The 23,725-nt window shown below is 38.4% G+C and overlaps 4 protein-coding genes across 6 annotated transcripts in view; all 4 read right to left on the bottom strand.

The window, feature by feature from the left end:
- Positions 1-8,026, bottom strand: part of dnajc3a (DnaJ (Hsp40) homolog, subfamily C, member 3a) — a 12,082-nt gene extending 4,056 nt beyond the window's left edge. Inside the window, exons 1-9 of the mRNA XM_008400030.2 lie at positions 7,760-8,026; positions 6,598-6,708; positions 6,381-6,505; positions 6,174-6,248; positions 4,797-4,949; positions 4,518-4,699; positions 3,879-3,998; positions 3,427-3,532; positions 3,193-3,313 (exon numbers count right to left, since the gene is read on the bottom strand). Of these exons, the coding sequence (XP_008398252.1) occupies positions 3,193-3,313; positions 3,427-3,532; positions 3,879-3,998; positions 4,518-4,699; positions 4,797-4,949; positions 6,174-6,248; positions 6,381-6,505; positions 6,598-6,708; positions 7,760-7,841 (1,075 nt within the window). The 5' untranslated portion in view covers positions 7,842-8,026. The remainder of the gene's footprint in view (positions 1-3,192; positions 3,314-3,426; positions 3,533-3,878; positions 3,999-4,517; positions 4,700-4,796; positions 4,950-6,173; positions 6,249-6,380; positions 6,506-6,597; positions 6,709-7,759) is intronic.
- A 1,699-nt stretch (positions 8,027-9,725) lies between these two features.
- Positions 9,726-12,744, bottom strand: LOC103458908 (claudin-10-like). The gene is made up of 5 exons (XM_008400041.2): positions 12,479-12,744; positions 10,535-10,696; positions 10,378-10,459; positions 10,181-10,288; positions 9,726-10,079 (listed from the first exon to the last, which is right to left on the bottom strand). Exons 1-5 carry the CDS (start codon positions 12,708-12,710, stop codon positions 9,890-9,892), a joined length of 774 nt encoding a protein of 257 aa, XP_008398263.1. The 5' UTR covers positions 12,711-12,744; the 3' UTR covers positions 9,726-9,889.
- A 1,354-nt stretch (positions 12,745-14,098) lies between these two features.
- On the bottom strand, positions 14,099-16,472 carry LOC103458916 (claudin-10-like). 2 transcript variants are annotated; one of them, XM_008400052.1, is made up of 5 exons: positions 16,131-16,472; positions 15,037-15,198; positions 14,844-14,955; positions 14,635-14,742; positions 14,099-14,563 (listed from the first exon to the last, which is right to left on the bottom strand). In XM_008400052.1, the coding sequence occupies exons 1-5, from the start codon at positions 16,360-16,362 to the stop codon at positions 14,377-14,379; spliced, it is 801 nt and encodes a 266-aa protein (XP_008398274.1). In that variant the 5' UTR covers positions 16,363-16,472; the 3' UTR covers positions 14,099-14,376. The 2 variants fall into 2 exon arrangements, with proteins under 2 accessions (XP_008398274.1, XP_008398283.1); XM_008400061.1 differs by having other exon boundaries at positions 14,844-14,931.
- Positions 16,473-17,574: 1,102 nt separating this feature from the next.
- On the bottom strand, positions 17,575-22,836 carry LOC103458931 (claudin-10). 2 transcript variants are annotated; one of them, XM_008400082.2, is made up of 5 exons: positions 22,554-22,836; positions 19,241-19,402; positions 19,080-19,161; positions 18,888-18,992; positions 17,575-18,752 (listed from the first exon to the last, which is right to left on the bottom strand). In XM_008400082.2, the coding sequence occupies exons 1-5, from the start codon at positions 22,765-22,767 to the stop codon at positions 18,596-18,598; spliced, it is 720 nt and encodes a 239-aa protein (XP_008398304.1). In that variant the 5' UTR covers positions 22,768-22,836; the 3' UTR covers positions 17,575-18,595. The 2 variants fall into 2 exon arrangements, with proteins under 2 accessions (XP_008398304.1, XP_008398295.1); XM_008400073.2 differs by lacking the exon at positions 22,554-22,836 and adding an exon at positions 20,004-20,338.
- Between the last annotated feature and the right edge of the window lie 889 nt (positions 22,837-23,725).

Here is a 23,725-nt window from a genome sequence, read left to right as displayed (position 1 = left end):
AAAAAAAAAAATATATATATATATAATTTTTTTTTTTCTTTCTGCCTAATTTGAATAAACTGCACTGAGGACCAAAATAACCCAGATATGCTAAGCAAATGTCAGGAAAGCTGACAAGTTATTCAACTTGATAAGAAATGAGAGTGGAGGAAGAAATGGTTTATATAAACTTGTGAGGAAAACAGTAAATCTCCTCTAAGGGATCAGCAGATGGATTACTACACCTTAAAATGTCAAGCTGCTTTAAATAAATTACTCAAGTTTCCACATTCAGAAAGTGCTGAAAACTACCCAAATATCTAAGGTGTGTTGTGGTGGCGCAGGGGTTAAGCACAACCCATGTATGGAGGCCTTAGTCCTCGACGCAGCCGTCGCAGGTTTGATTCCCGGCCTGGCGACTTGTGCTGCATGTCTTTCCCCATCTCTCATTACCAACTTTCCTGTCAATTAACTATCAAATAAAGGCCACTAGAGCCGATAAAACCTTTAAAAAAAAACCTACCCAAATATCTGCCATTATTTGCCTTTAGTAGCTCCCATCGCTTCATAAATGTTGGCCTACATGCTCTTGCTTTATCGACGTCAYATTAATTTAATAGGTTCCATCTGCAGCTTCTTCCCTCTCGATATAAACTCATTCAGCAGGAAGCAGAGGCGGCTTCAGGCGGCTTCAGGCTGCTTGCGAGCGCAAGTTTGGCTGCTTTGAGCCGTGTTGATCCTGCGAGGCGAACCCAGGTGAATTAAACGCCCATGTGTTCTGACACATTAAAGGCCCACATGCGGTCCGCCGTCTCTTAACGGCTGATGTGCTCGAGTCACGTTAATGACAGCACAGATTAATCTCAGCGAGGGTTTTTTTTCTCGGGGATGTGATGGTGGGGGATCTCGAAGATGAATCTTATTTCTTCTTRGCCGACTTTACAGAATGATAGGGTTTATTGGAGAGWTTTACAAGATGTTTTTTTKWATTATTATTACAAAARGTTTGRGGGTTTGTTAAGACCTGGAAGGAACTAAAATAAAGGAGCAGGARGCTGAAATTAATGTTTTGTTTTGTTGCAGCCATTACTCCATTTATGTGCATACTGACCTTTACAACTAGCACCTATGAGATGTTGGCTCAGTAAAATTTAAAAGTGAAACCTAACATGACTTAACATCCTCAAGGGGGTTTGAAACATGAATGTCTAACGTGCTTTCTTTCTGTTTTGAAAATTGTTAGTAAAGAATAAAGCACAGCTCTGAATTGGAAAAAGTGTTTTTAAAGCATGTTAATTCACAGCTGCCCTTCAATGCATAAAAAAAATCATTTGAAAGTTTTAGTAATTAAATTAAAAAAGTAAAATATACATTTTTGTTGACTCATTATTGTAGCTAATAACAATAATTTTACATTTAGGGTGCAAAACTTGATCRRTATTCCACTAATATATATTAAAAAATTACGCAATTGTGCCATTTCCATTAAATAAGATCCTCCRACTACTTCCTGTTGTCTKCTTCGTGGTCTGCACCAAAGGCAACATCCTGTCACTCGTGTGATGCTAAAAACAGTATTTCCATTACAGTTTTGCAAAACAAGCCAATGTTGACACAACTGAAAAATCATTGTAGCACCAAAACTTTTCACAAAAATCTAGAGTTTTTTTTTTTTTTTCCCAAAATTGCCATGTTTCCATATTGCATAATGATGTGGCCAATGAAAACACAGCTGCTGTTCTGCTAACGAGCYATCATTTGATCCAGGTGAGTTGAACAAGGAAGAGAACTTAAACAGGCAGGATCCCGGCCCTTGAGGACTGACTTTGATGGTCAGATGGTCACCAGCACACACAAGGAGAGTGAATCCATGCTGAGGAAGCAGATCCTTTACAGAGTGCTGCATTTGTGTGCACAAATAGAAAGTTGAGTGGAAGAAAAAAGTACACAAGCAAAGTCCATTTAGGAAGTTGGGGGAGACTTAAAGTATGAACTTCAGCAGGAGTCAGAGCTTCAAGAGTAATCTCAATGAGATATACCCAATACATTGGCTACGTCTGACATTCATCGTGTTAAGCCACTCCCRAAATAGAGATATCACCAAGAGTGTCTGATCTGGGTTAAAAAAAAAAGCACTCAGTTGTCCAGAGTCGTCTTTTTAGATAAAAGTACATTTTACATTTCACTTGAAAATGGAGGAATCAGAGTCTGGAGGAGGAGTGGCACAGAGACACGCAGTCCTAGGAAAAGCCACGATTCTGTGCAGAGAACCTGATTCTGAAATACTAACGTCAGGACTGTTAACTGCTCTTATGCTGTGATCCAGCAGGGACCCCTTGTGGTAAGACTGTGTCATTACAGTTGTTACCATCAGCAGGACCATTTGTAGAAAAGTGAAGACATCCAATAATAAAAAAAAAAAACATTTCTCAAAAGCTTTAGATTAGTTTTAACATCATATTAAAGGCATACATATGAATTCAGTGTCAAATGGTAAACCGTATAAAGATTGCATCCACTACTTAAAATATATGCTTTCATGACAAAAATGTTTTCTTTTRTCAAATCAACAAGTTTACTTAGAGTTAAGGAATCCTATTATTCTGATACAAAAAGATTTAAAAAAGACAAGCTTAATAATTAGCTTATAGTACATTATTCATACTCCTGATTCTAATAAAAGAATATTCTCTCCACTGTAGCTCTGGCTTTATGTTTGAACCTCTGGCCCAGTCTCAATTCTTTTGTAGAATTTTCTTCAAAAGCATAATGCTGCCACCACCGTATCTCTAATCTTTAATTGCAAATAGGACTAACGTTCTCCAACAACCCTTCTAGGGTTTATTTCTGTAGCCATACAGAAATAAATTACACACAGTTTATTTACTAAACAGGCAACTCCAGAAKGAGTTCAGTTTGCACTACGTTTTCTGACTTTCCTTCYRCTTGGGAATTATGCATCATTCTGTGTTGCCATCACTTAATGAAATACACTTAAGTTTTTGGTTGTAACAAGACAAAACATGACTATTAAAACTTTTGCTACACACTGTATATTTTCTTTATTAAAAGGTAGAAGTGTTTTAGCYGTTTTCTTTGTTATAATCAGATATCTGTCAAGATATCCGAGTACACACGCAGGAGAAAAATAAAGAAGTTTCAGACAGAGTTGAAATGTAAGAAATTACAGCGCGGTSGAGCCAGCAGGCTTACCTTCTTCATACTGTTCGTCTTGAACGTAGGCCTCGGCTCTGTCCTTCAGCACATTCACGTTCTCAGGATCCGACTGCAGGACTTCGCTACACGCYGAGACCGCCCTGCCCCCCTGCTGAGCCTGCTCAGAACACAAACCCAAACACAACGGTTCAGTTAATATTCCTGTAAACAAAAAAAATAATAAAAAAAAACTACAGAGTGAGTTTTTGAGGCAGCAGTGAGGGCTCCGACCTGTGAAAGTGCGTGGCAGATTCTCTCCTTGGCCAGAGCGGAGAACTGGGGAACATTGGGCTCGGTCTTCATAACGGCTTCATATTTACTCACTGCCTCCTCAAACCTTCAAGATCAGGAGGACATGTCAGCCAGCAGAAAACGCTGCACGGCGTGCAGCATCATTCTCCAAGTGCAGTCTTATGAACACTGTRCATTAAGTCAAATTTGATGAGACAGCCGTTCACGTTAAGATAGGATTTGCAGGCATGTGTATGAAACCAGAAAGTGGGAGTGCTTCAGGATTTCAAAAAGAGACTATAGCTGATGTGACCTCTGGTATTTAGAGGGGATATTTCATTCTTACCATACCATAAAAGATAATGAAACATATTCAGGCCCTTTGAAGCATTTCACCTTAACCATTTCAAGCCAGCACACATTTTCTTAAAGCGACGGTCCGAAACACAAACCTCTGCTCTCGGATGAGCTCCTCTGCAGACTGGATCTGTTTGTTGAGCTTCTTGACCTGTTTGTAATGGCTGAAACACTGCTTGTGATCCGGATCCAGCTTCAGGCACTCGCGCACCTCACTGCGGGTCACAGGAGATGAGCAGACTTTTTATGCTTTCTTTTTTTTTTTTTATTACAGAAATATTTCACTGGTTTCTTGCTACATTTACACTGCGCCAAGTGCTTGAAATGACTGACTTTCTGGCTCTAATAACCAAGAGAGAGTGGCATATTCAAGCAGAGTTATGGTGTCTTGCAGAAGTATTTATGCGCCATAAAGTTCTTCATATTCTGTCACATTATAGCCACAAACTTCAAATCATCTTTTAGGAATGTAAATGCTTTTTAAACTCTTATTAATAAAAACCTGCCGTCTTTACTCAGATACCCTTAAATTACCTTCCGACTTTACTTTGTAGGTAAAGTCAATCAGTTTGCAACTGAAATTCATGGTTGTAATGTCAACACAGTTCAATCGATGTGAAGATTTCTGCAAAGAACTGCAGGTTGACTAAAGAATATCAGCAAATATTTCTAAAAAAATCATTTCAGAAAGAGTGCATATGTGGCAAAACAAAACTCACAAAGGCCCTCCTTACTTGAGTGACATCTCGTGGTCTCCGAGGTTATAGTAGATGGTGCTGAGCTTGTAGAAAGCCTGGGTGTTGTCGTTCTTCAGCTTGGACAAAGCTTTGAGGTCGCTGATGGCCTTCCCCATCTCTCCCATCTGAATGAAGCACTCTGCTCTCATCTCACGAGAGGTCACATCCCAAACGCAGGTCTGGGGGAAACGGGCAGAGGCAAACATTTGCAGGCGACTGCTTCACAAACACGGTGAACGCTCTGCAGTAATAAACAACAGAGGCGATGCATCTTACCTCAATTATCGCCTCGAGCTGGGCAGCGGCTGTCATGTAGTCTCTGCTGTCATAGCTGCGGCGCGCCTCGGCCACAAGCCGCTGGAGTTCGTCGGACTTCGCCAGCTGGCTTGTAGCTTCCTTCTCTTCTTTGTCCGAAGGGTTGGATTTGAGCTGGAACGTTTTAAGGCGAGGCATTGCGTCTCTTAGTTATGCTTAAATTACAACCAGAATGAGGAAGATCTGAATTTGAAATGTTGCAGGCTCAACAAGGACCAAAGAAACCCTCCGAAAATCACAACGAAAGCTGACTTCCAAAGTCACCTACGATTTCCCTGCCATTGGCTGCCTCCTCTCCAAACATTGCTCCTTGAACCCATTAGCCGTAAAGATTCTCATCATATTTACCAGAGCAATATCTGCTAATGACTGAGATGCTGCATAGGAAGACCCAACCACCCTTTCAAGGGATTCCTGCAAACTCAGCTGAGAGTGGAAACATAAATGTGATGCATTAGGTTAGACTACAGCTGCAGACTGCTGAAACAGCAGGACAGCGTCCACCTCTGGCCAGGTTACTTGGCGTTATTACAGTAAAAGGTTTCACCACCTTAAATGGACTTTCCAGAGGGACTGCAGCTCATCTGGCAGTAAGGAGGAAATTCAAACAAGGACTTTCTGTTTTGACATTGAACCATTGTTTATTTTTTTGTGATTCTTTAAGTAAAATCACTAATCTTGAAAAAGAAATAAGTCTTCCCTTTTATTTAAAAGTGAATATTTCTGATCTGCATAATGAGTCTATCTGTACGGATTGCTGAAGAAACAACATCAACACTGGAAGCATTGTGTCAGGCAAACATTTTGTTTTAATGAATATGGTTCTTCCTCGTGATTTTGTTTATACTCTTACGACAAATGATGTTTGGATGAACCTGAAAGCCTTTCAACACTCAAATGGGATTCGAGTAGTTTGTATCTCAAAACATGGTACAAAAGGACAGCATCACATCCAAGGTGATAAGAAAAAAAAATGAAAGAAGGACAATGCATAATAAACCGTCTGAAGGCTATTCAAAATGTTGTTTTCTTTTGTTTTTTTCCAATATGCTTTTCCGGGTAACCTTCTACTGAGACACTCATAAAAAAAAAMCCATAACTAAACTCATCATTCTGCCGAATCTTATTGTAGAACCAATAATGTTGATCCAATCAAGCAAACATTACAAGGTAACTCTGCTCAGTATATTGTTCAACAAATGTTCTCTTTTGTAAAGGAAATGTAGCCTTTTTTTTTTTTTTTTTTTTTTAAACTTGCTGGAATGAGGGAGATCAGGTTAACAGATCAACACTGACCCCTCCTGGACAAGTCTTGCTTAAACATGAAACTACACCTACCACCTTCTTGAAGTCACTTTCTGCTTCGTCCAGCTTTCCCTGCTTCAGCAGAAGGTTTCCTCTCTGAAGACGTGCCTTTTAAAGAGAAATGGAGGTGTTAGATTTTGATCTACTGCAAAAAAGAAAAAGAATTACTAAACCTGGCAGCGCAATATGACAAAACATAGGAGTAAAAAGTTATTTCTGGTTTCAAAGATAAAAACTCACAGATGTGAAGTCTGGTTTGAGTTCAATGACTCTGCTTAGGTCTGGCAGTGCAGACTTTGATTTTCCCATCGCAAGAAACACTGTAGCCCTCCTGTAGTACGCAATATAATTCTTGGGGTCTCCATCTGGGTACATGGCAGAAAATACAACCACACACCTGTCCTAAAATGCATTTTATTGAGTAAAAATAACATGCTTTTTTATTTACAGTACTCACCCACAGCAGCATGAAAATGTGAGAGGGCATCAGCCAGCTGTCCAGCAGCAAGCAGCTTCTTTCCCATTTCCATGTGATTGTCGACACTTCCATCCTTCCCACATTTCACTCCTGGAAACACACGAAGAGATAACAATGTATGCACACACACACACACCCAGTCAGGCCCACAAGTTTTAAGAAAAGCAAAAAGCATTGCTTTTCACAAAGTTTGCTGCTTGAGTGCAAGGATTATTTGCTTTACTTTTATTTTTTACTTTCTGAAATATCCTAGTCTGGTTTGTTAAAAGTTTTGGATTTACTGTGAGAATTGTAGTTATTCAATTATGAAATTAATACTAAAAAAAAATGCATTTCACCTATTAATTGTAGACACACATATCGGTCTTATAATTGATTGTATTTGGCTCTTCCATCCCTTTAAATATAACAGCTGCTTACATGTGTTACCGCAGAGCCTGCTGCGGGCAGAGTTAGACCAGGTGTGAGTTCGCAGGTATAAAATAATGAAGCAGCCTTATGCAATCTGTCACTTTGCTCTTTAACTGCCATGCAGGAAACGTAGCAAAAATAACAGATGTCATAGCAGAGTAAACGGTTAGCTAATGTGAAGTATAGTTAGTAACTTTATTTTGATCAATTTCTTAAACTTATTTTGCAAAATCGATTAGAACCAAGTTGTTAATTGTACGATTTACATTTACGTTAATGACAAAAGTTATTTGTTTTAGTGCATTTTAAATTTATAGAATGTCTCCTGATCACTCTTTACAAAAAAATGCAAAAAAAAAATTGGAACAATAAAGTTTTTATTTAAAAAACAAGATTCCTATCGCTCTCAAACTTTATAACCGACCAGCTGAAGCTTTTTGTCTTTTTTTCCCCCACGGTAAAAGTCAGCTTATTTGTTTAGTAGTCAATATTGTTAGCTTTTATTATTTTCAGAGTCAAACACAGAGAGAAACTTCCAAACAAAAACAAGCTAAACCACTATAATTACCTAGCTCAAAGTGAGCCAAAACAGCTAGCCACCTAGCAAGCTAACAGCGTCAGAACTCCAATCACAGGTCAGTTTGACTTATGGATAACGGTTATAGTAAATGTCACCGTTACAAAGACAGTAACTATGGATATCTGAATAAAGCTAACTAGCAACTCTTACCCTCATATCGCATGTCAATCAAAACAAGAACATATGGGATGTAACTCAGTATCTTGTGGGCTACATGCTCGATGGACACCATGGTTGAATTTGGTCTTCTCTCGGTATATCCCAAGCTGTCAGGTGATGATTTACCAGATGCTTGGCTTAGCTCTCTGTGGTCCCATGTGTTGCTTTCCACGGTTGTGCATAGCTCCCCTGTTCTCCCCAGCAGTCACAGCACATCAGCACACTCCGCTGTCCGGTCGTGGGGGCCCCTGATTGGCTGGGTTGCGTGTTAAGCCCCGCCCATAACTCTTGGCTCAACCGAGAGCAGCCACGGCAGCACAAAACGGACTGTGCGTGCTTGGGAGTGTTCCTCTGCGATTCAGAGAGTACGTCCACCTCATTATTAGAGATAAATGACAGAAATATAGTGATGCAACATGACGTTCTCAACACCTCCCATGTTGAAAATTATAACTTACTCTTTTAGCTGTTTATCCTGCTTATTTTGCATGTGGAGGGTGATGGGAAAACCAAGTCCCATCCCATGCCAGCCTCAACTCTTTAGGATCTCTCTCAGGTTTTCTACCAGGATTACCCTGTATTTAGCATCACCCATCTTCTCATTCACATCAGCTCTGGCATGCTTATGAAGTAAAGCGTCCCCACAGCATGAATCTGTAAACCACCATGCTTTTACCATGAGAATGACTTGTCCACAGTGTTAGATATGCATGTAGGGTAAAAAGTTTCATTTGACAAGAGGACCTTCTTTGCTTCATCCTTACATGACAGACTTGTAGCAAACTGTAAACACAACTTGCTTTGCTGTGTTCTTCCCATTGTTCCATCTAAAAAAATAACTGATTCATGGAGGGCACTCGTATTTCTCCTGTCGACAAACTTTCACCTAAGTAGTGGATCTCTGTAGCTCCTCAAAAATATAATTAGTGCTCCCTCCTTTCCTCAGAATTTAGGTAGATAGACACAACTTTAGTTGATAGTTGTGTCATACTCTAGCTGTACTCCAGATATTTCAAATTCTTGTGTATCTTTTCAGTCAGTCATAACAAATGGCCCACTCACCACAGGTTCTGTTGGAGCTTTCCTCCCAGTAACTTGATGCAATCTGCTGGGTATACTAGATAGAAATTGAACCTGACTGGATTGTTTGCATTATCTCGTTTGATCTGCATGATTGTATTGAATTAGAGTACCAAGGGGTGTCAGGGTGTAGCAGAGACAGGGTACCATGGAAATACAGCGGCACACTTCTGTGGGATACTATATGGATCGCAGGTCGAATTAATATTTTGTTGTTTTGAGTTGAGGAGCTCTACTTTCTTGTATTTCTAAGGCTTTGTGGTAAGGAACACAGAGCAGTGCTTTGAATTGCATTTCAGTACACAAACAATTCTTGTCCATTAATTCTTCATTTTTACATTTTCTTCTGATTTCAATAAAGCTCTCGGATAACATTGTAGTGGTGATCAAATTTTTTTGATTAATCTAATGCATTTATACCCTGCTTTAAGATATTTAAAACTTAAATAAATACGGATACTGCCATTAGAAAATCTGAAATAGCATTTTTGTTACCCTTGATAAAGATGCATAAATGTAGGTCGTAAATTAGACCAAAGTAAATTTTGCTAAGTTTAAAAGTTTTGACATGAAAAAAGACAAAAACTATTTTATTACCTCAGCAAATTTAACCAGTTAACAAATATCCTAAGCAAAACAAACAAATTTGCTTCAAAATTTGCTTAATTGACTGATTGAATCTAACTTGTTTGAGTTGTAGTCATTTTATGAATTATTATCCCTTTGGAAATATGAGCAATCTTTAAAATCTGTTTAAGCAGTCAATTCAACAGTTTAAAATATAGCATTCAGTCTTTTGGGGTTATCATTTTGATGGTTTGTGAAAACCACCAAGTCAAAAAATATTCTACAGCAAAGAAAATGTTGCTGTCCAACACAAGGCATGAACGAATTTTACTCCGAAAGCCCTTCAAGTAGATACAGTGATGAGAAAACGTACGTGTTGAATGATCTGAAACATGTACATCTGACCGAAAAAAGCAAAAACAGATCAAATCTGTAAGGAGAGAAAATACTTTTCCATGAAACTGTAGGCAAAAATCAGACATAAGCCTTGCTGCCCGTCTTCCTTGTTGAGCTTGAGATGACGGAGATGCTGCTGTTTCTGCTTCCGCTGGAGCTCCTGGACTTTCTGGTTCCTGTGATCTCTGTGCGAGCCGATGATGCGTAGCTTTTTCTCGATGGGACAAACGTGTAAGCAGGGTACTCTGTGATGGGGTACTTCTCTGGCCTGTGAGGATCAAATTCAAAAGATATACAGTTGTATTTTAGAGAACAATGGAAAGGGCAAATGTTGTTTGTTTTTTTTACTTTTTAATATCAGTATCTGACCTTGATTTGAAGGCTTCTCTCCCTGCTAAGATACTGTAAATAAGGCCTCCAGCGATAAGTAAAGTGGAGCCACCCCAGCCAATGAAGACTCCAACACCTATCTCAAACCTGGTAACAGATGAAAAGAGAAAAACGCTACCGAGCTGTCTATTTGTTTTTTGCAGACAAAGGTTGGCTATTTAATGGGTTGCACATACTTCTGTTCCACATAGTTTGGGTTCTGAAACTCTGAAATGATTTTGTTTGCATAATATGAGAACGCCACCATTGCACACATTCCTGAAATGACATAGGGACATTACTTTAAATGCTGAAACACTGGGTTTACATCAGTGAGATCTTTCTGGGTTTTACCTCCTATTAGGTAGTTCATCCCTCCAGCAAAGGTTACTTTTGCGTTGGTAATCTCTGAGCCCCCAATCTTAGTGCACTTCATTCCCACTAAGACCAAGATGGATCCAAAGAAAGCCAAAATGATGGAGGTGATGATGAGAGCCCGGCACATATGAATGTCCCCTGTTGAAAAGCAAAAATTGTCATGAGGCGGTGGTTTGTGGTGAGTAGAGACGCAGGCAGGAACCAGGATGTAGCGAAAATGATGAATTTAATGATAATAAACCAACAACAAGGAACAACGGGGAAACAGCACGAGGAAAAACTGGCAGCACGGAGACAGGTGACATCAATAGACATTCAATTGACAATCAGTAGACAAGGACCCGACGAAGAACACAGACAACAGGGGAGACTAAATACACACGGGGTAATCACGGGAACGAGACACACCTGGGAGACAATCAACGGGGAAAGACGCAGAGACAGGACTAACAGGGGAACAGGATCACACAGAAACTAGAAAATAAACACATAGAAACACGGATCATGACAAAAATAGTTTGAATATGTTATGCATTTCATCAAACAGGGTATTGGAAAAAGTACTCATACCCCCTGAACCACAAATCTCAATGTATTTTATTATGCTTTTTTTTTGTATTACATCAATACGCAGTTGTTCATAATAGAAAAAGTGTAAGAATAAAAATATACATGGTTTTCTGGAAAAGTGATCCTTGCATTCCTGTTTATCCACTTGCTTTGATGCCCCTAAAAAAACAAATTCAATAATCTATCTTGAGAATGTACTTATTTTGCAAATTATCCACTTGTGTGCGATTTACCAGATCACACACAGGTGATATTAGTATAACTACATCTGTTTGTTTTTGAAGACTTCAGAGGTTTGTAAGTGGACATTAGAGAAGAAACAGAAGCAGAAACACCAAGGAACATATCAGAGGGGTCAGGGAGAAAGTTGTGAAGAGATTCTAAGAAGAATTGAAGATTTCACAAAAACACTATTAAATCTGTCATTGTCACAACTGCAAACCTACCAAGTAATTGGCCAGCTGTCTAACCTGAGAGCTAAGAGAAAGAGAGCATCAATCAGAGATGTATCTAATAGGTCGTTCGCTCAAATCATGTTATGAGAATGCTTTTCTTATGCGGACAACGGAAATTGGTCAATGATGGAAAGATGGGTGGAGCCAAATCCAGAATATTCCTTCAAAAAAAAAAACAGCAACAAAAAAAAAACATGTTAGGCACATTTGATTTCAGCCTCAAATAAAAACAAATTGACACTGAAGTGAAGTTTTGCTTCTGAGAAGGATAATGACCCTGAACATATATCCAGCACTGATGTGGAATAATCTAGATCAATGGTCCTCAAACTGTTGATCAGCGCCCTCAGTCCTTCATGTTTTAGATGCTTCTCTGCTTGACCACACCTGATTCAAATAATTGTTTTTCCTCCTCCTTATGCCATCAAGTCCTGCAGAAACTCTTTCAATCAGCAATTCTTTTAAGTTAGATCCATAGAATCAGAAAAATGGAGGACAGTGGCTCCTTGGGACCAGGATTGAAAAACACCGGTTGAGATCATTACTAAATCTAATTGGGAATGTGTGGCAAGACTGGAAAATTGTCCCAAGGACTAAGCTGGAGATATTTTTTGAGGAAGAATTAGCAAAAGTTTTTTTTATGTCTCCATCTTTAAAACCAGTAGAGACAAAGACTAGAACAACTTGCAGCTGTATTTGCAGAGAAATGTGGTGTTATTATAGAGGTGAATTCATGGTGTCCCTTGTGTTTCATTCACAATTATTCACCATTTTGTTAGAATCCTTTTTACAGAAATACACAATATAATGCACTGAAATTTGTCATAAGGAAAGAAATCTGAATAAGCTCAAAAGGTGTGAATACTTTTGAGAGGGTACTGTATGTTGTACTTACAATTCAGTGCCAGCATTGATGGGATTCCCTTGCAGTCAGAGGCTCCCGTGGAGTCAGAAACGCAATCTTTCCACAGGTTGGAGTAGTAGTTTGCTGCTGTCAGAACAACAGAGCTGACCTCAGACCAAGTCCAGATGTCAATGAGCTGAGTGGAACAGACCAAAATCCACCCGGCTACGCAGACCACAAAGCAGCCGATCTCTATGTACATCACCACAGTCCTGTAACCCATGTTGGCCCCCCCAGGTTCAGATGTAAAAATAACAATCCAAGCTTCTGAAATTCTGGAACGCCTCAGTTTCGGACCTGCTCACCTCTGCTCTAAGATGGAAAAGTACACTCAACCATGTTTGTGTACATCATCACATGTTTTGCCTTGAAGTGTACTTTGTGTTTTGTAAAGATCGGTTGAGCTATTATGTTTCATGTTTATACCCAGGAACCTTCCAGCATGATTTGGTTTTGGTCAGCTCTTTCCCTCAGAATTTATTAAAGTCAAATGTGGCACTTTGAGAGAAGATTCGTTATGCTTAAACAAGTTACGTTCTATGGTAATGTCCATGCAGTTCTACTAAATATGTTGGAGAAATAACAAATCAAATTGCCGCTCACTGAAAGTCAACAGAATGTCTTTATTATACAGATCATATTAACAAAATCAGCTTCTCCAGAAAAAGTGATACTCATAATGGCTGCTTTAAATCACAATATAAGCGTAAACACGATCAAAAACAGCACAACTTGGCAAACACAGAGCATGAGCTAATAACTTATTATTGATGCTTATCATGCGAAGGACAATTGATTTCTACCTAGAAAAACTGTACAACCTTTATATGAAAATGTCATAATTGAAAAGATACTCAAATAAAAAGGGCACAAAATATTCTTAATGCTCACTTGTTTGTCTCAAAACTGACAAGAAAGAGCAAAATGCCTTCCTTCTTTGTTCAAACATGGGTTTCAGATTTTTTACACTAGAAGGGATTTAAATTATTATTTTTTTTTAAATGGTCAACACATTTTATTGGTCAATATCTGATTTGATTTCTTTTTTATTCAAAAAAAAGTTTACTGTGATGAAAAAAGTAACATGTTAATTGCTTAGTTCTATACTTACACTTCTCCTTTTTGCACTGATTCACATCTTTTGTATTAGTTTGTTTTTAAGCAAGCCTGAAGACCCCTCTAGGGGATTTGTGTCCTGTTTATTTTAGTTTTGTGTGTATTTGCATAAATTAGGTACTGTTATTTTAGCGGCTGTTGCATGCTGTGTTTGTTCATAGTTTCTCAGAAGTGTCCCTGAGCCCATGGATGAGTTTCTTCAAATTCCTTAGGAGTTTGAAGTTTTCCCATCCATCCACTTATCTCTCACAAATCACGGTCAAAGTTGAAGATCAGAAATTTGGTAAAAATAGAAAGTTTTACTTTTTGACTCCACCCTGATAGCTTGGGAAATTACCCACTTTGCTGCAGAATAGGACCCAATCTGTCCATGAATTGTCTTCTCTAACCCATTGGCATTTCATGAGCAAAACACAGAGACACTTGAACCTCTGCTTGAGGGAGAGACTAGAGTGAGCACACCTCATTTCTCCAATTAAAAAACCACGACCTCAGACTTACAAGTTTAAAAATATTTGAACATTTTTATATAAATTTCACAACAATTCTTACTTGGTGTCATATGAATTGTTTAAAAATGGTGAAATCCAAAAACTCAGGCTTTGCCTTTATTAGCACCTAAACACCAATTGGCTAATTGATGATAAGCAGCGACGAAAAACATAGCATTGATAGAAAATGCTACAAAATCACTGCATTGAGTTTAGTCAGACATTATACACTTCCTCACAACCCTGCTGCAGAACTTTGCAAGTCTTGAAAGAGCTGCGGTACTACACAAATGCATCTCTTTCTGACAGTTTTGATGTAGCTTGAGACTGCTTTGAGATCTTGCTGCTTGATCGTCCTGAGGCGTAAGACCCATTGAGTCGGGAGGGTTGGTAGTATCCTGTGTACAAACTTCTTCCTCTGTAGGATGGGGGCATGTATGTTGGTCTTCCATATACCTCTATCACTGTTCTAAAAAAGCAAAACGTAAAGTTAATGGTCAACTTTTTACATACGAAAGAAGAGACGAGTGGTTGACATACCTGTTAGGGTATATTACTTTGATGACCGTCACAGCATACAGAACAGCTCCAAAAAATATTAAAAAACATCCCACCAAACCCAGAAATGTGGGTGGTCCTAATTCATACCTAAAATAAAAACAGAAAAGAAAAACACAATTCACATCTTTAATAATAAAAAACTGTTTTGATTAGTATATTCCTGTAGCGAAAAAAAAAAAAAACTATACCGTAATTCTCCCGCTGGTAAATTGGTAGCATAAGCTGATCTGGCAATTCTGTTGATGTATAAGCAGTAGGCAACAAGATTTGGCACACCTGTGTGGAAAGGTTTCGACGAAACTAAGAAATAAATGAAGGCAAAACATTTCTTCCATTTTTTTTTTTTTTTTGAGAAAAACACATATGAACTCTTGTACTCACCACCAACAAAATGAAAAACTGCTCCAGAAAAGACCAGCTTGTCTTTGGTTGGTTCCGCTCCTCCGATGTAAGTGCACTCCATCCCAACAAAGCAACACACGACTGCAACAAATCCAATCGTCAAGCCGCACATTAGCAACCCCCGAACTGCCTGGACGTAATCTGTCAGCAACAAAAAATATAAAAAAAATGTTATTGGTTGTACTTTTGTCTTTTCTTGCTGTGAGAAGGTTCTGGGTTTATTAGATCCTGGCTTGGTGTCTGTCTGCACTCAGTTTGCATGTTTGAGTTCTTATTGTTTACTCTGGTTTCCTCTGCTTAGAGCCCTGAAACATGACTGTTGGTTTGCCTTGAGTTAGTTGGTTAGCTAGTTAGTCACTATTTAGATGCAGAGACCAGAAGCCCAGAAGACACTTGTGGATCAACATTGTTAGACTATCTTTTTAGATTCCTGTTCTCCCAACCCAGAAATAGAATTAGACCAGAGGATACTTAGCAACCCTGAAAAGGAGCACCTAGTTTACATACTTTAGATCAACATTAGATTATTTTTCTTCTTTTGCTCTTTTTCTTCTTTTTCTTTCCTTTGGTTTGTTATTTTGTTTGTATTTCCTTTTAATTCACGTAAAGCACTTTGAATTGCCTTGTCGGTTACCTTACCTTAGTTAGAGGATGTACAACAGTACAATTGGAATTTGGAATTGCATTTAGTGGTGAAGAAATTACATTAAGCATATCTTTAGAATATGAAACAATCATCTGCCACACATGATAACGCTCCATTGAGTTTTTGAAGAGTTAATGCCTAAAAGCTCATTCAGATATGTCTAAAAATTCAATAAAGTAGACAGAAGGTCTGCCTTTTGGGCTGAGACACGAAATCCACTGTTTGCTGAAGCCAATTTTTATGAAATGGCACATGCAGCACACCTAACCGATTAGACTATCAGCTGATAAATCATTAAATAAATTCAGTATGTTGTTGAAAACATTCTGACACTTCATATCACTTTGAGGGTGTCTCAACATTTATCGTTAAAACACAGTGAATTTTACAATTAATAAACTTTATTGTTTGAAGGAAGACAACTTACACAAGATACCCCAGAGGACCCCGTATTCTTTACAGTTGGTGACGGAGCTGGACTCGGTGTAACAGTCCTTCCACAGGTTGGACCAGTACCAGGCAACCTTGATTATGAAGGAACCACCTTGTCCTCCCATCTGGCTGATTCTCCAGTTGTCCATTGCCATAGTGCTCAAAATGAACACCCATCCCAAAGAAGTGATCAAAAAGCCAAATATTTGTATCAAACGCTTCTTCATTGCTGAATTGACGTAATCTGCCAATGCAGCGTGGAGGTAAAAAAAAAAGAAAAAAAAAAGATTGGAGCTCCCACGTCTAAATTTGAGTCAGAAAGATCCCATATGTCATAGCAGAGGATGGAGATGATGACACTGTGTTTGTGTTATTTTTGTGGGTGAGGGCTGTATGACATTGTGCAAGATGTTTATAGTAAACCTTCTGCAGCCTGTCTTTAGTTTTGATTGTTTCACATCAGCTCAACCCACTCTAGTCGAGGGAGGAGCCTCTGATGCTGTGCATACAGAGAGACACTTTACTACATCTATCTCAGTATTAAAGATACTTTTCATAGACATATTCATTTTAGAAACTTTTATCTAAACAACTGTTATTGACATTAGGTTGCAGATCCTGAATTGTATGCCTATTGGTTCCGACTTAGAAAAAAATCTATTAAGGTATAAACATTCCCCTTGCTTTTGAAGTAATTGGTCACAGGAGTTTAATGTTTTAATTTTTCCAACTTTCTCTCGTTGTGCTGCTGTGCTATTGCAGGCCAAAATACTTCTGAACAAAAATTTATTTAATTTCAGCTTTTTAAAATTAATTTCTGCCCATTTGTGTTGCGATATTCTGCCACCACGAACACGAACGTTGCAATCCCAGCAGTGCACCACTTCCTGCACTAATGCATGTTGTGGTACATATTAATGACTTTTACAAACAAGTCAAACATCAATAAAAAGGCATAAACCTTCCCATTAGGCAATCACATACTGAGGAAGAACGGCAAAGTCTTTCTCGCAGAACTGCTGGCTAAGAATATTGTTTACAACACATTTAGTTGCAACTTGCTCTTAACACACAATCTGAAAATAACCTTTTCTTTTCACGTGTCTTAGCAACTATTGTAAGACCAGAAATGTAATGTAGATGTGGCTAATCCAGAGGAGCAAGACTGGTGTAATTCCCACTTTTCCATTGGTGCAGAACCTCAAAGAGGTTGCGAGCTCCTTGTGGAATTTTAAATTTGCTGACCATAGCAAAGTTGATTAGTGTTTTTGCTACCTACATAAAACTAATTTATTAGTACTTCAGCTGGAATGAAGTACAAGAGTTGGAAGTTGATAATTTTTTCTAACAATTTACAGCGGCTAGCTGTGTTGTAGAGGTGATGCAGTACATAAACATGTAGAACAGTTTTTTTTTTTTTTTTTATTTCTATCCTCTTTGACAATGCCTGACAACAGCTGACAACAATTTTTGTCAGTCTGTGCTTATTAAAAATATGGTTTCTTAAGCTGTTTTATGAAAAGTCTACCAATCAATTACTCTGTGTCACTAACTGCTATTTGCAGTACATGCCGGCATCAATGTGTTTCTCTCCACTTAAGGCATTTAAGACATTAAAATTGTAAAGAGATTTTATAAATTGTAAAGTAATATTTATTAGATGGGTTAGAACATTTTAGAAGGGGAAATAAACAGCCACCATTACTACATCATCAAGGTGCTATATTGTTTAACCAAAGGATACATATAAACTCCATGTTGAAAAGCCCATTACACAGGATTTGAACTGTTGACCTTTTTACTTTAAGGCACCAGTGCTGACAGCTGCTCCATCATGCAAGTCCAAGATTTAATGACTGTAGTATTAATGTTTCTACTTGAAGAGATTGTGAAAAATGAATGAAGAGGGGTTGAAATGCCTTTAGGAAAAACTACTAGAACAAAATCAGATCTCAATATTTTTTTATCTATTTTGATACAAACACAACTAAAAATGCACATTGACAAATGTTCAAATGTATCGAATAATTTCTAAATTTGTCATTATGGCTTTGATACAGTAACAGGTACACGCAACTAAACCAAAATGCAAATAAAAGTAACACAAATTCAAAAGTTTCATAGAAATACACAGAGAATTATGACCATATTTAATCAAACAAGCTCATTTCTGGTCCACGCTTTTCATGTTTTTATATTCGGAACATACAAAAGGGCATAAAAACAAGAGAACATTGAGTAAACTGTCAGAAAGCCTTTAAAGTACTTTGCCTTGAAGACAAAAAAAAATAATCAAAAATTTATAACTGAAAAGCAGGTGAAACACAAATCTGTTTCAGTGACCTCAGCTGCTATTAGACTGAGCCCCACTGCTGCTGTTGTCACATCTCACATGCTGAAGGTAAAACTCCTAAAAGTCCACCAACGACTTTAGGTTTAAAAGATTTGGATTCACCTCCCTTACACATATGCATTTTTATCAAAGTGCTGCACCCTGGAGGAGCTGCTGTTATCTGCAGCATGCCCTTCCTTTACAGGCTTCGTCTGCCCTCTTGTGTAGGCGGTGATGTGCGAATGTGAGGCAGCGCCTCTGTAGATATAGTTTGCCTGACTGTGGCTGCAAAGGAGAAACAGCACAGCTTCATCTTTACAAGTCAAACTCCTTTAGGGCTCACAAACATGAATAAGATAGAGGTTGCTTTAAAAAAAATAAAATTCTAATGCATAATGCAAACACGTTGCTGATACTAACCTTCTTGAAAAAGAATCTGCAACTGAGAAGCAGAAGACACTGCCCCCCAGAATGCAGAGGATACCACCGGCCCAGCCGATGAAGAGAGCAGCTCCCAGCTCATACCTGGAGACACACAAAAATACTTTTAGGTTATGTCCCACAAGCGTCTCAGTTGAAAAACACGAAAGAGACCTTCAGTACAAAACGCACTTCTGAGACATAAACATCGGGTCAAAAAACTCAGTTGTTATCCGGTGTGCATAGAGGGAACAGGCAGAAAGTGAGCAGATGCCTAAGGAGAAGAAGAAGAAACAAGCAATTAAATGGTTTTGAGAAAATCTTTGCTGCTCAGACAGATCATGTGCACTTACCACAGAGAATAAAGTCTACACCAGCAAAGCAGGCGATCCTGGCTTTGTTCTTGTCGCTTCCTCCAATTTTGGTGCATTTCATTCCTACGAGGGCAAGCACGGAACCGAACAAACCCATGCAGATGGCTGCAATCATCAGTCCCCTGCAAGCCTGGATGTAACCTGTGAAACAGAAGTAAACCAAACCTGTCTGGAATCCAAAGAGTCTTTTGTCTTCATTTGGCGGTTTTCAATCTCAGCTTAAAACACAGCAAGGTCAATAAGCTACTGACCTTCTGAACTCTTTACACAGAAAGCAAGAAGAGCAATTGACCATTACTGCTGCCAGGCAATTTTTGGTAACTTTGTTGGTATGACATTTGTCACTCCAATCAGCTTCAGAGACAAAGATTACCTCTAAAGTCAACCCCTAAAAGTAGTCAACCATGGCCTACACTGCCTGAGGAACCTTGTAAATCTTCTTTATGGTTTTCAAGTTCCAAGAAGAAAGGCTAAACATTGACATATTTGGGGGTAAATGAGTGTTTCATTGGAAACTTGCCTTGGGCATCATGACATCTTTTTGTCTATAAAATTGAACTTGAATTTTCTAACAAAACTGAGGGAGAAAACAAGCTGGTGTTTAAAATGTTTTTTTTAAGCGTCATGGGAAGAAAAAGGTTAAACACACATTACAGCTTTGTATAAATGGAGTAAAACAGTTAAGCTTGAGGTAAAGCAGCCACTGCAATGAATAACGGATCATTTTAAAAATGGAGCTGACCATCCAGAGCCAACATTGACGGAAAGTCTCTGCAGTTGGAGATCCCCGTCGAATCGGTCACACAGTGCTTCCACAGATTGGCCCAGAAAGTAGATGTGGTAATGACAGATCCATCGTTTGAGGAGACCTTCCAGAAGTCCATCGACACGGTGGAAGACTCCAGTATCCAGCCCGATGTAGTTAAGACAAAAGCCAAGATCTCCTGATACATGCCGCTCATGCTGCAAGGACGACTCCTTCACGCCGCCCGGAACGTTAATTCAGGTGGCACGGGCGGAAATTAATTAATGGCTGGGAAAAACTTTTTGGGAAAAGGTATCTTTGCTCTGCCGGAGTTTGTTGAATGGATAGTGAACAATTGATAGTTAATGTGTTGTGGACAGTTATATTCTGAAGGGAGGAGTTTGGCCCTAAACATCAACAGGTGGCCAATGGTCAGCCCTTTCACAAAGTCACTGTGACTCAGAGTTGCACTGGTAGGAACTGAAATCACAGAACGTAGATGGTTTGTGAAGTTGTTACTAAAGAAGTTAGATATTCAAGCTTGGCACATGTCCAGAACGTGTTCGGGGTGTTTATGGAAAAATTTTAAAGTAGAAGCACAAGGAGAAAACCTCTCCTTGCTCTATATTAAACTTTGTCAACATTCCGTCATCTTCTATTTTTCCTTGAGAGAACATATCCTTCTCTCTCTCTCACCTTGTAGAAGGTTGAGATTAATGCTCAACTTAAGTGTCTCAGCTTCCTCTTAGTCCTGAAATAGCAAGTTTTAGTTGAATTATTAACATTGTCTCTCACTTTAATCTCAAAAGGGTGAATTATACTCTCAGTTCAAAGAAAGGAGATGTTGAGATTACCAGCAATGTTCCAAACATAAAAGAACAGAAGACGTTTACTGTTAAACTAAAGATTTATCCTGCTTTGTTGATGTGAATCAGAGCTCCATCTTGTGGCTGAATACTCTAAGTAATGCCTTGCCTATCACACTGCAGTTGATTCAGCTTGCTCAGGGAATGCTGCAAAATTAGTTACTTTTAAAGTAAAAATACTTTACAGGTATTAAAGTTGTACTCTTTTTTTTATTTATTTATTTTTTTTAAAGGGGCCTGGTATAATTTTTTAAAGGGGCCTGAATCTGGTACTTGCAGAAGTTTCACATAATTTCATTATCCTAAAACTATTGAACAGGGATCTTACGCGCTTTCAAGGCTAAACAAATAAAAACTCAAACTTATCAGAGAAAACTAAACGAATCACACTGCCTTCCACAGCCGAACCTTTTCAAATTATTTCACGTCATGACTGTAAATGTCATTGTATTTTGATATAATTTAACATTAAGCAATTGGGAAGTGGAAAAAAAAAAAAAGAACACGAGCCAGTAAAAAATTCAAGTCAGGAATCTCACTTTCTCACTTTAGTTTTGGTATCAATACAGCTGCTTTCTGTGGAGACATCAGAATGTTGAGAGGTGGTAGAGGCAGCATGATGCTGTGGGGGGAGGTCTCATTTGAATTTTGCCTCAAACAATGTAGGGGACAAAGGAACATGTAGGAGAAGATTAGACCAAAACTGCAGGGGGTTTTTTCTGGTTGATAACAGTAAAAAGTTCAGAATCCATACATCACACATGTCAGATTTCGATTTGTAAAAAGAAAAATGTAGAACATAATTAATTTCTCTTGTCAGTTTCTGGTATTTCCAAAAAAAAAAAAAAACATTAAAGTTTGAGGTTTTTATGTGACATACAGCAAAGAAAAATGTTTTTACTGTAAGGACAAATTTAATATGTATTGTGAAATAAGTGTGGCTAAATATATACTGCTCAAAAAAATAAAGGGAACACTTAAACAACACAATATAACTCCAAGTAAATCAAACTTCTGTGAAATCAAACTGTCCACTTAGGAAGCAACACTGATTGACCCGACGAGGGTCCCCGTTGTCAATCAGTGTTGCTTCCTAAGTGGACAGTTTGATTTCACAGAAGTTTGATTTATTTGGAGTTATATTGTGTTGTTTAAGTGTTCCCTTTATTTTTTTGAGCAGTGTATTTTGTGATTTTCTTTATGAAACAACACAGTGTTGGATTAATGTAACTAAAAACACATATTTTGAGCATCAGTCATGCGCTCCTTATGTCCAATAACTTCACCAGAGTTCTGAGCATCTTTTCATGTGTTTGCTTATGTTGCACTGATGTCTAAGTAATAATACTGGTTCTTTACACTGATGTACTTCCTTCCACTGTATTTTATGCACATTTTTAATCCCAATGTAAACTTTTTTTAAACTAAACTGTTTCAAATTTAAGGCAGTATCATAATTTGCTCAATTTCATTTTTTACTGGTGTTACTTACTTTCCACCACGACTCTAAAAACTTTCATGGTTTAACATCTCCATTTTTTTTTTACACATTTACCACATTTAAAACACAAACTTTCATCTGGAAAAATGTAATCACTATATTATTTGCTGTTTTAAATAAAAAATAACAAAAAAAGTAAACTTTTTGGAAGTCTAAAATCAGAATACAGTGATCTCTTACCTTCAAGGTTGAAGATGGTAAGATGAGGTCTGCAGTGTAGAGCTCCAATGGCATTCCCAGCACAGTTGTTCCACAGACCCTGGAGCACCCATGTGGCTGTAATGACCGAGGATGCTCGGCTCGTGGCCCTCCACTCATTGGACACCGTCGCGGCGATGGTGGCGCAGAGCCCGGCTAGGCCACTGAAGAAAGCCAGAATCTGCCAGCCTGTCATTTGATAGCTTTAATAATGTGTGTTGTCTTTGTCAATATCAATATATAAGGAGAAATAAAAAAGTCCTCAGGCAGGTAGAATTACACTGTGGACATGTGTTTCACAAAGATGATTAACAGACAGGACATCTTGATCGCTCACCTTGTGAGGGACGGACAAGCGTGTCCCAAAGTGAACGAGTAAAGGAAGGACAAGCTGGCAGTTAGGCATTACATTTTCGAAGGGAAAAAGAGAGAATCCTTCATTTGTGTGTTCTCGTTCTCGCCTAAGATGATGTCAAGTATCATATTAACATAAAAATAATAAAGAAGTAATCATTGATCCTAAAAAAGTAGGAGACAAACAGATGACAAAGTCCAGTTACTGGTTCATCTATTTTAGCACACAGTATTTAGCAACTGTGAGAGTAATGATTACCAGCTGTTTTATGAACATGTATGTCATTGTTCATGTTACCTTTACTCACTGAAGAATAGGGTCTGAAGTAGAAAATGTGGATTCAAATGGCTCAAAATTTATAAAAACGCTTCTGTTTTAATTTGAAAACTTGACAGTTCACCAGTCAACATCCCACCAAATTATCTGTACCCACTTGCAGAGTTTCAAAGTTTCAATGCATTCAATAGGCTCCTCTACTGAATGCACAGCCAGAGGTCAGTTTATTTTTCCATAAGTCTCCACGAACACCTACATTCTGGTCCAGAAAATTTGGCACATTCTTTGCAACATAGATCAGTTAGACTGGAAGGAGATGTAACGCCACTATGATGTTTCATCAGGGGAAGAATGGTTCAGAGTCATGTGCAGCAGTGTTGCGTATATAACATTTTACATGTGGGTCAAATTTTTCAATGTTGGTCTTATTTGATCAGAGCACCTTGTTCCACATGAACGCTGTGTTTTACATGGCTTTTAACAAACAGCAAACAGGACCTTGTGTTACTTTTCTTTATGGTTT

Source organism: Poecilia reticulata, linkage group LG2 (assembly GCF_000633615.1).
Source record: "Poecilia reticulata strain Guanapo linkage group LG2, Guppy_female_1.0+MT, whole genome shotgun sequence".
Classification (NCBI taxonomy): Eukaryota; Metazoa; Chordata; class Actinopteri; order Cyprinodontiformes; family Poeciliidae; genus Poecilia; species Poecilia reticulata.
The sequence above is the reverse complement of the archived record's forward strand: the minus strand, read 5'-3'. Positions and strand labels throughout refer to the sequence as shown.

Bases quoted from the DNA above. Each gene is read 5' to 3' on its own strand.
- LOC103458908 (XM_008400041.2), bottom strand. From the start codon at position 12,710: ATGGGTTACAGGACTGTGGTGATGTACATAGAGATCGGCTGCTTTGTG. The intron at 10,289-10,377 runs GTATGTGCAACC...ATCTGTTACCAG, and splicing joins CCAAACTATGTGGAACAGAA to GTTTGAGATAGGTGTTGGAG. The intron at 10,080-10,180 runs GTCAGATACTGA...TGATCCTCACAG, and splicing joins AGAGAAGCCTTCAAATCAAG to GCCAGAGAAGTACCCCATCA.
- LOC103458916 (XM_008400052.1), bottom strand. From the start codon at position 16,362: ATGAAGAAGCGTTTGATACAAATATTTGGCTTTTTGATCACTTCTTTG. The intron at 14,743-14,843 runs GTATAGTTTTTT...TTTTTATTTTAG, and splicing joins TTACCAGCGGGAGAATTACG to GTATGAATTAGGACCACCCA. The intron at 14,564-14,634 runs GTATGTCAACCA...TTGCTTTTTTAG, and splicing joins AAAGTAATATACCCTAACAG to AACAGTGATAGAGGTATATG.
- LOC103458931 (XM_008400073.2), bottom strand. From the start codon at position 20,223: ATGAGCGGCATGTATCAGGAGATCTTGGCTTTTGTCTTAACTACATCG. The intron at 19,162-19,240 runs GTAAGTGCACAT...TCTTCTCCTTAG, and splicing joins TGTAGACTTTATTCTCTGTG to GCATCTGCTCACTTTCTGCC. The intron at 18,993-19,079 runs GTGCGTTTTGTA...GTGTGTCTCCAG, and splicing joins CCGATGTTTATGTCTCAGAA to GTATGAGCTGGGAGCTGCTC.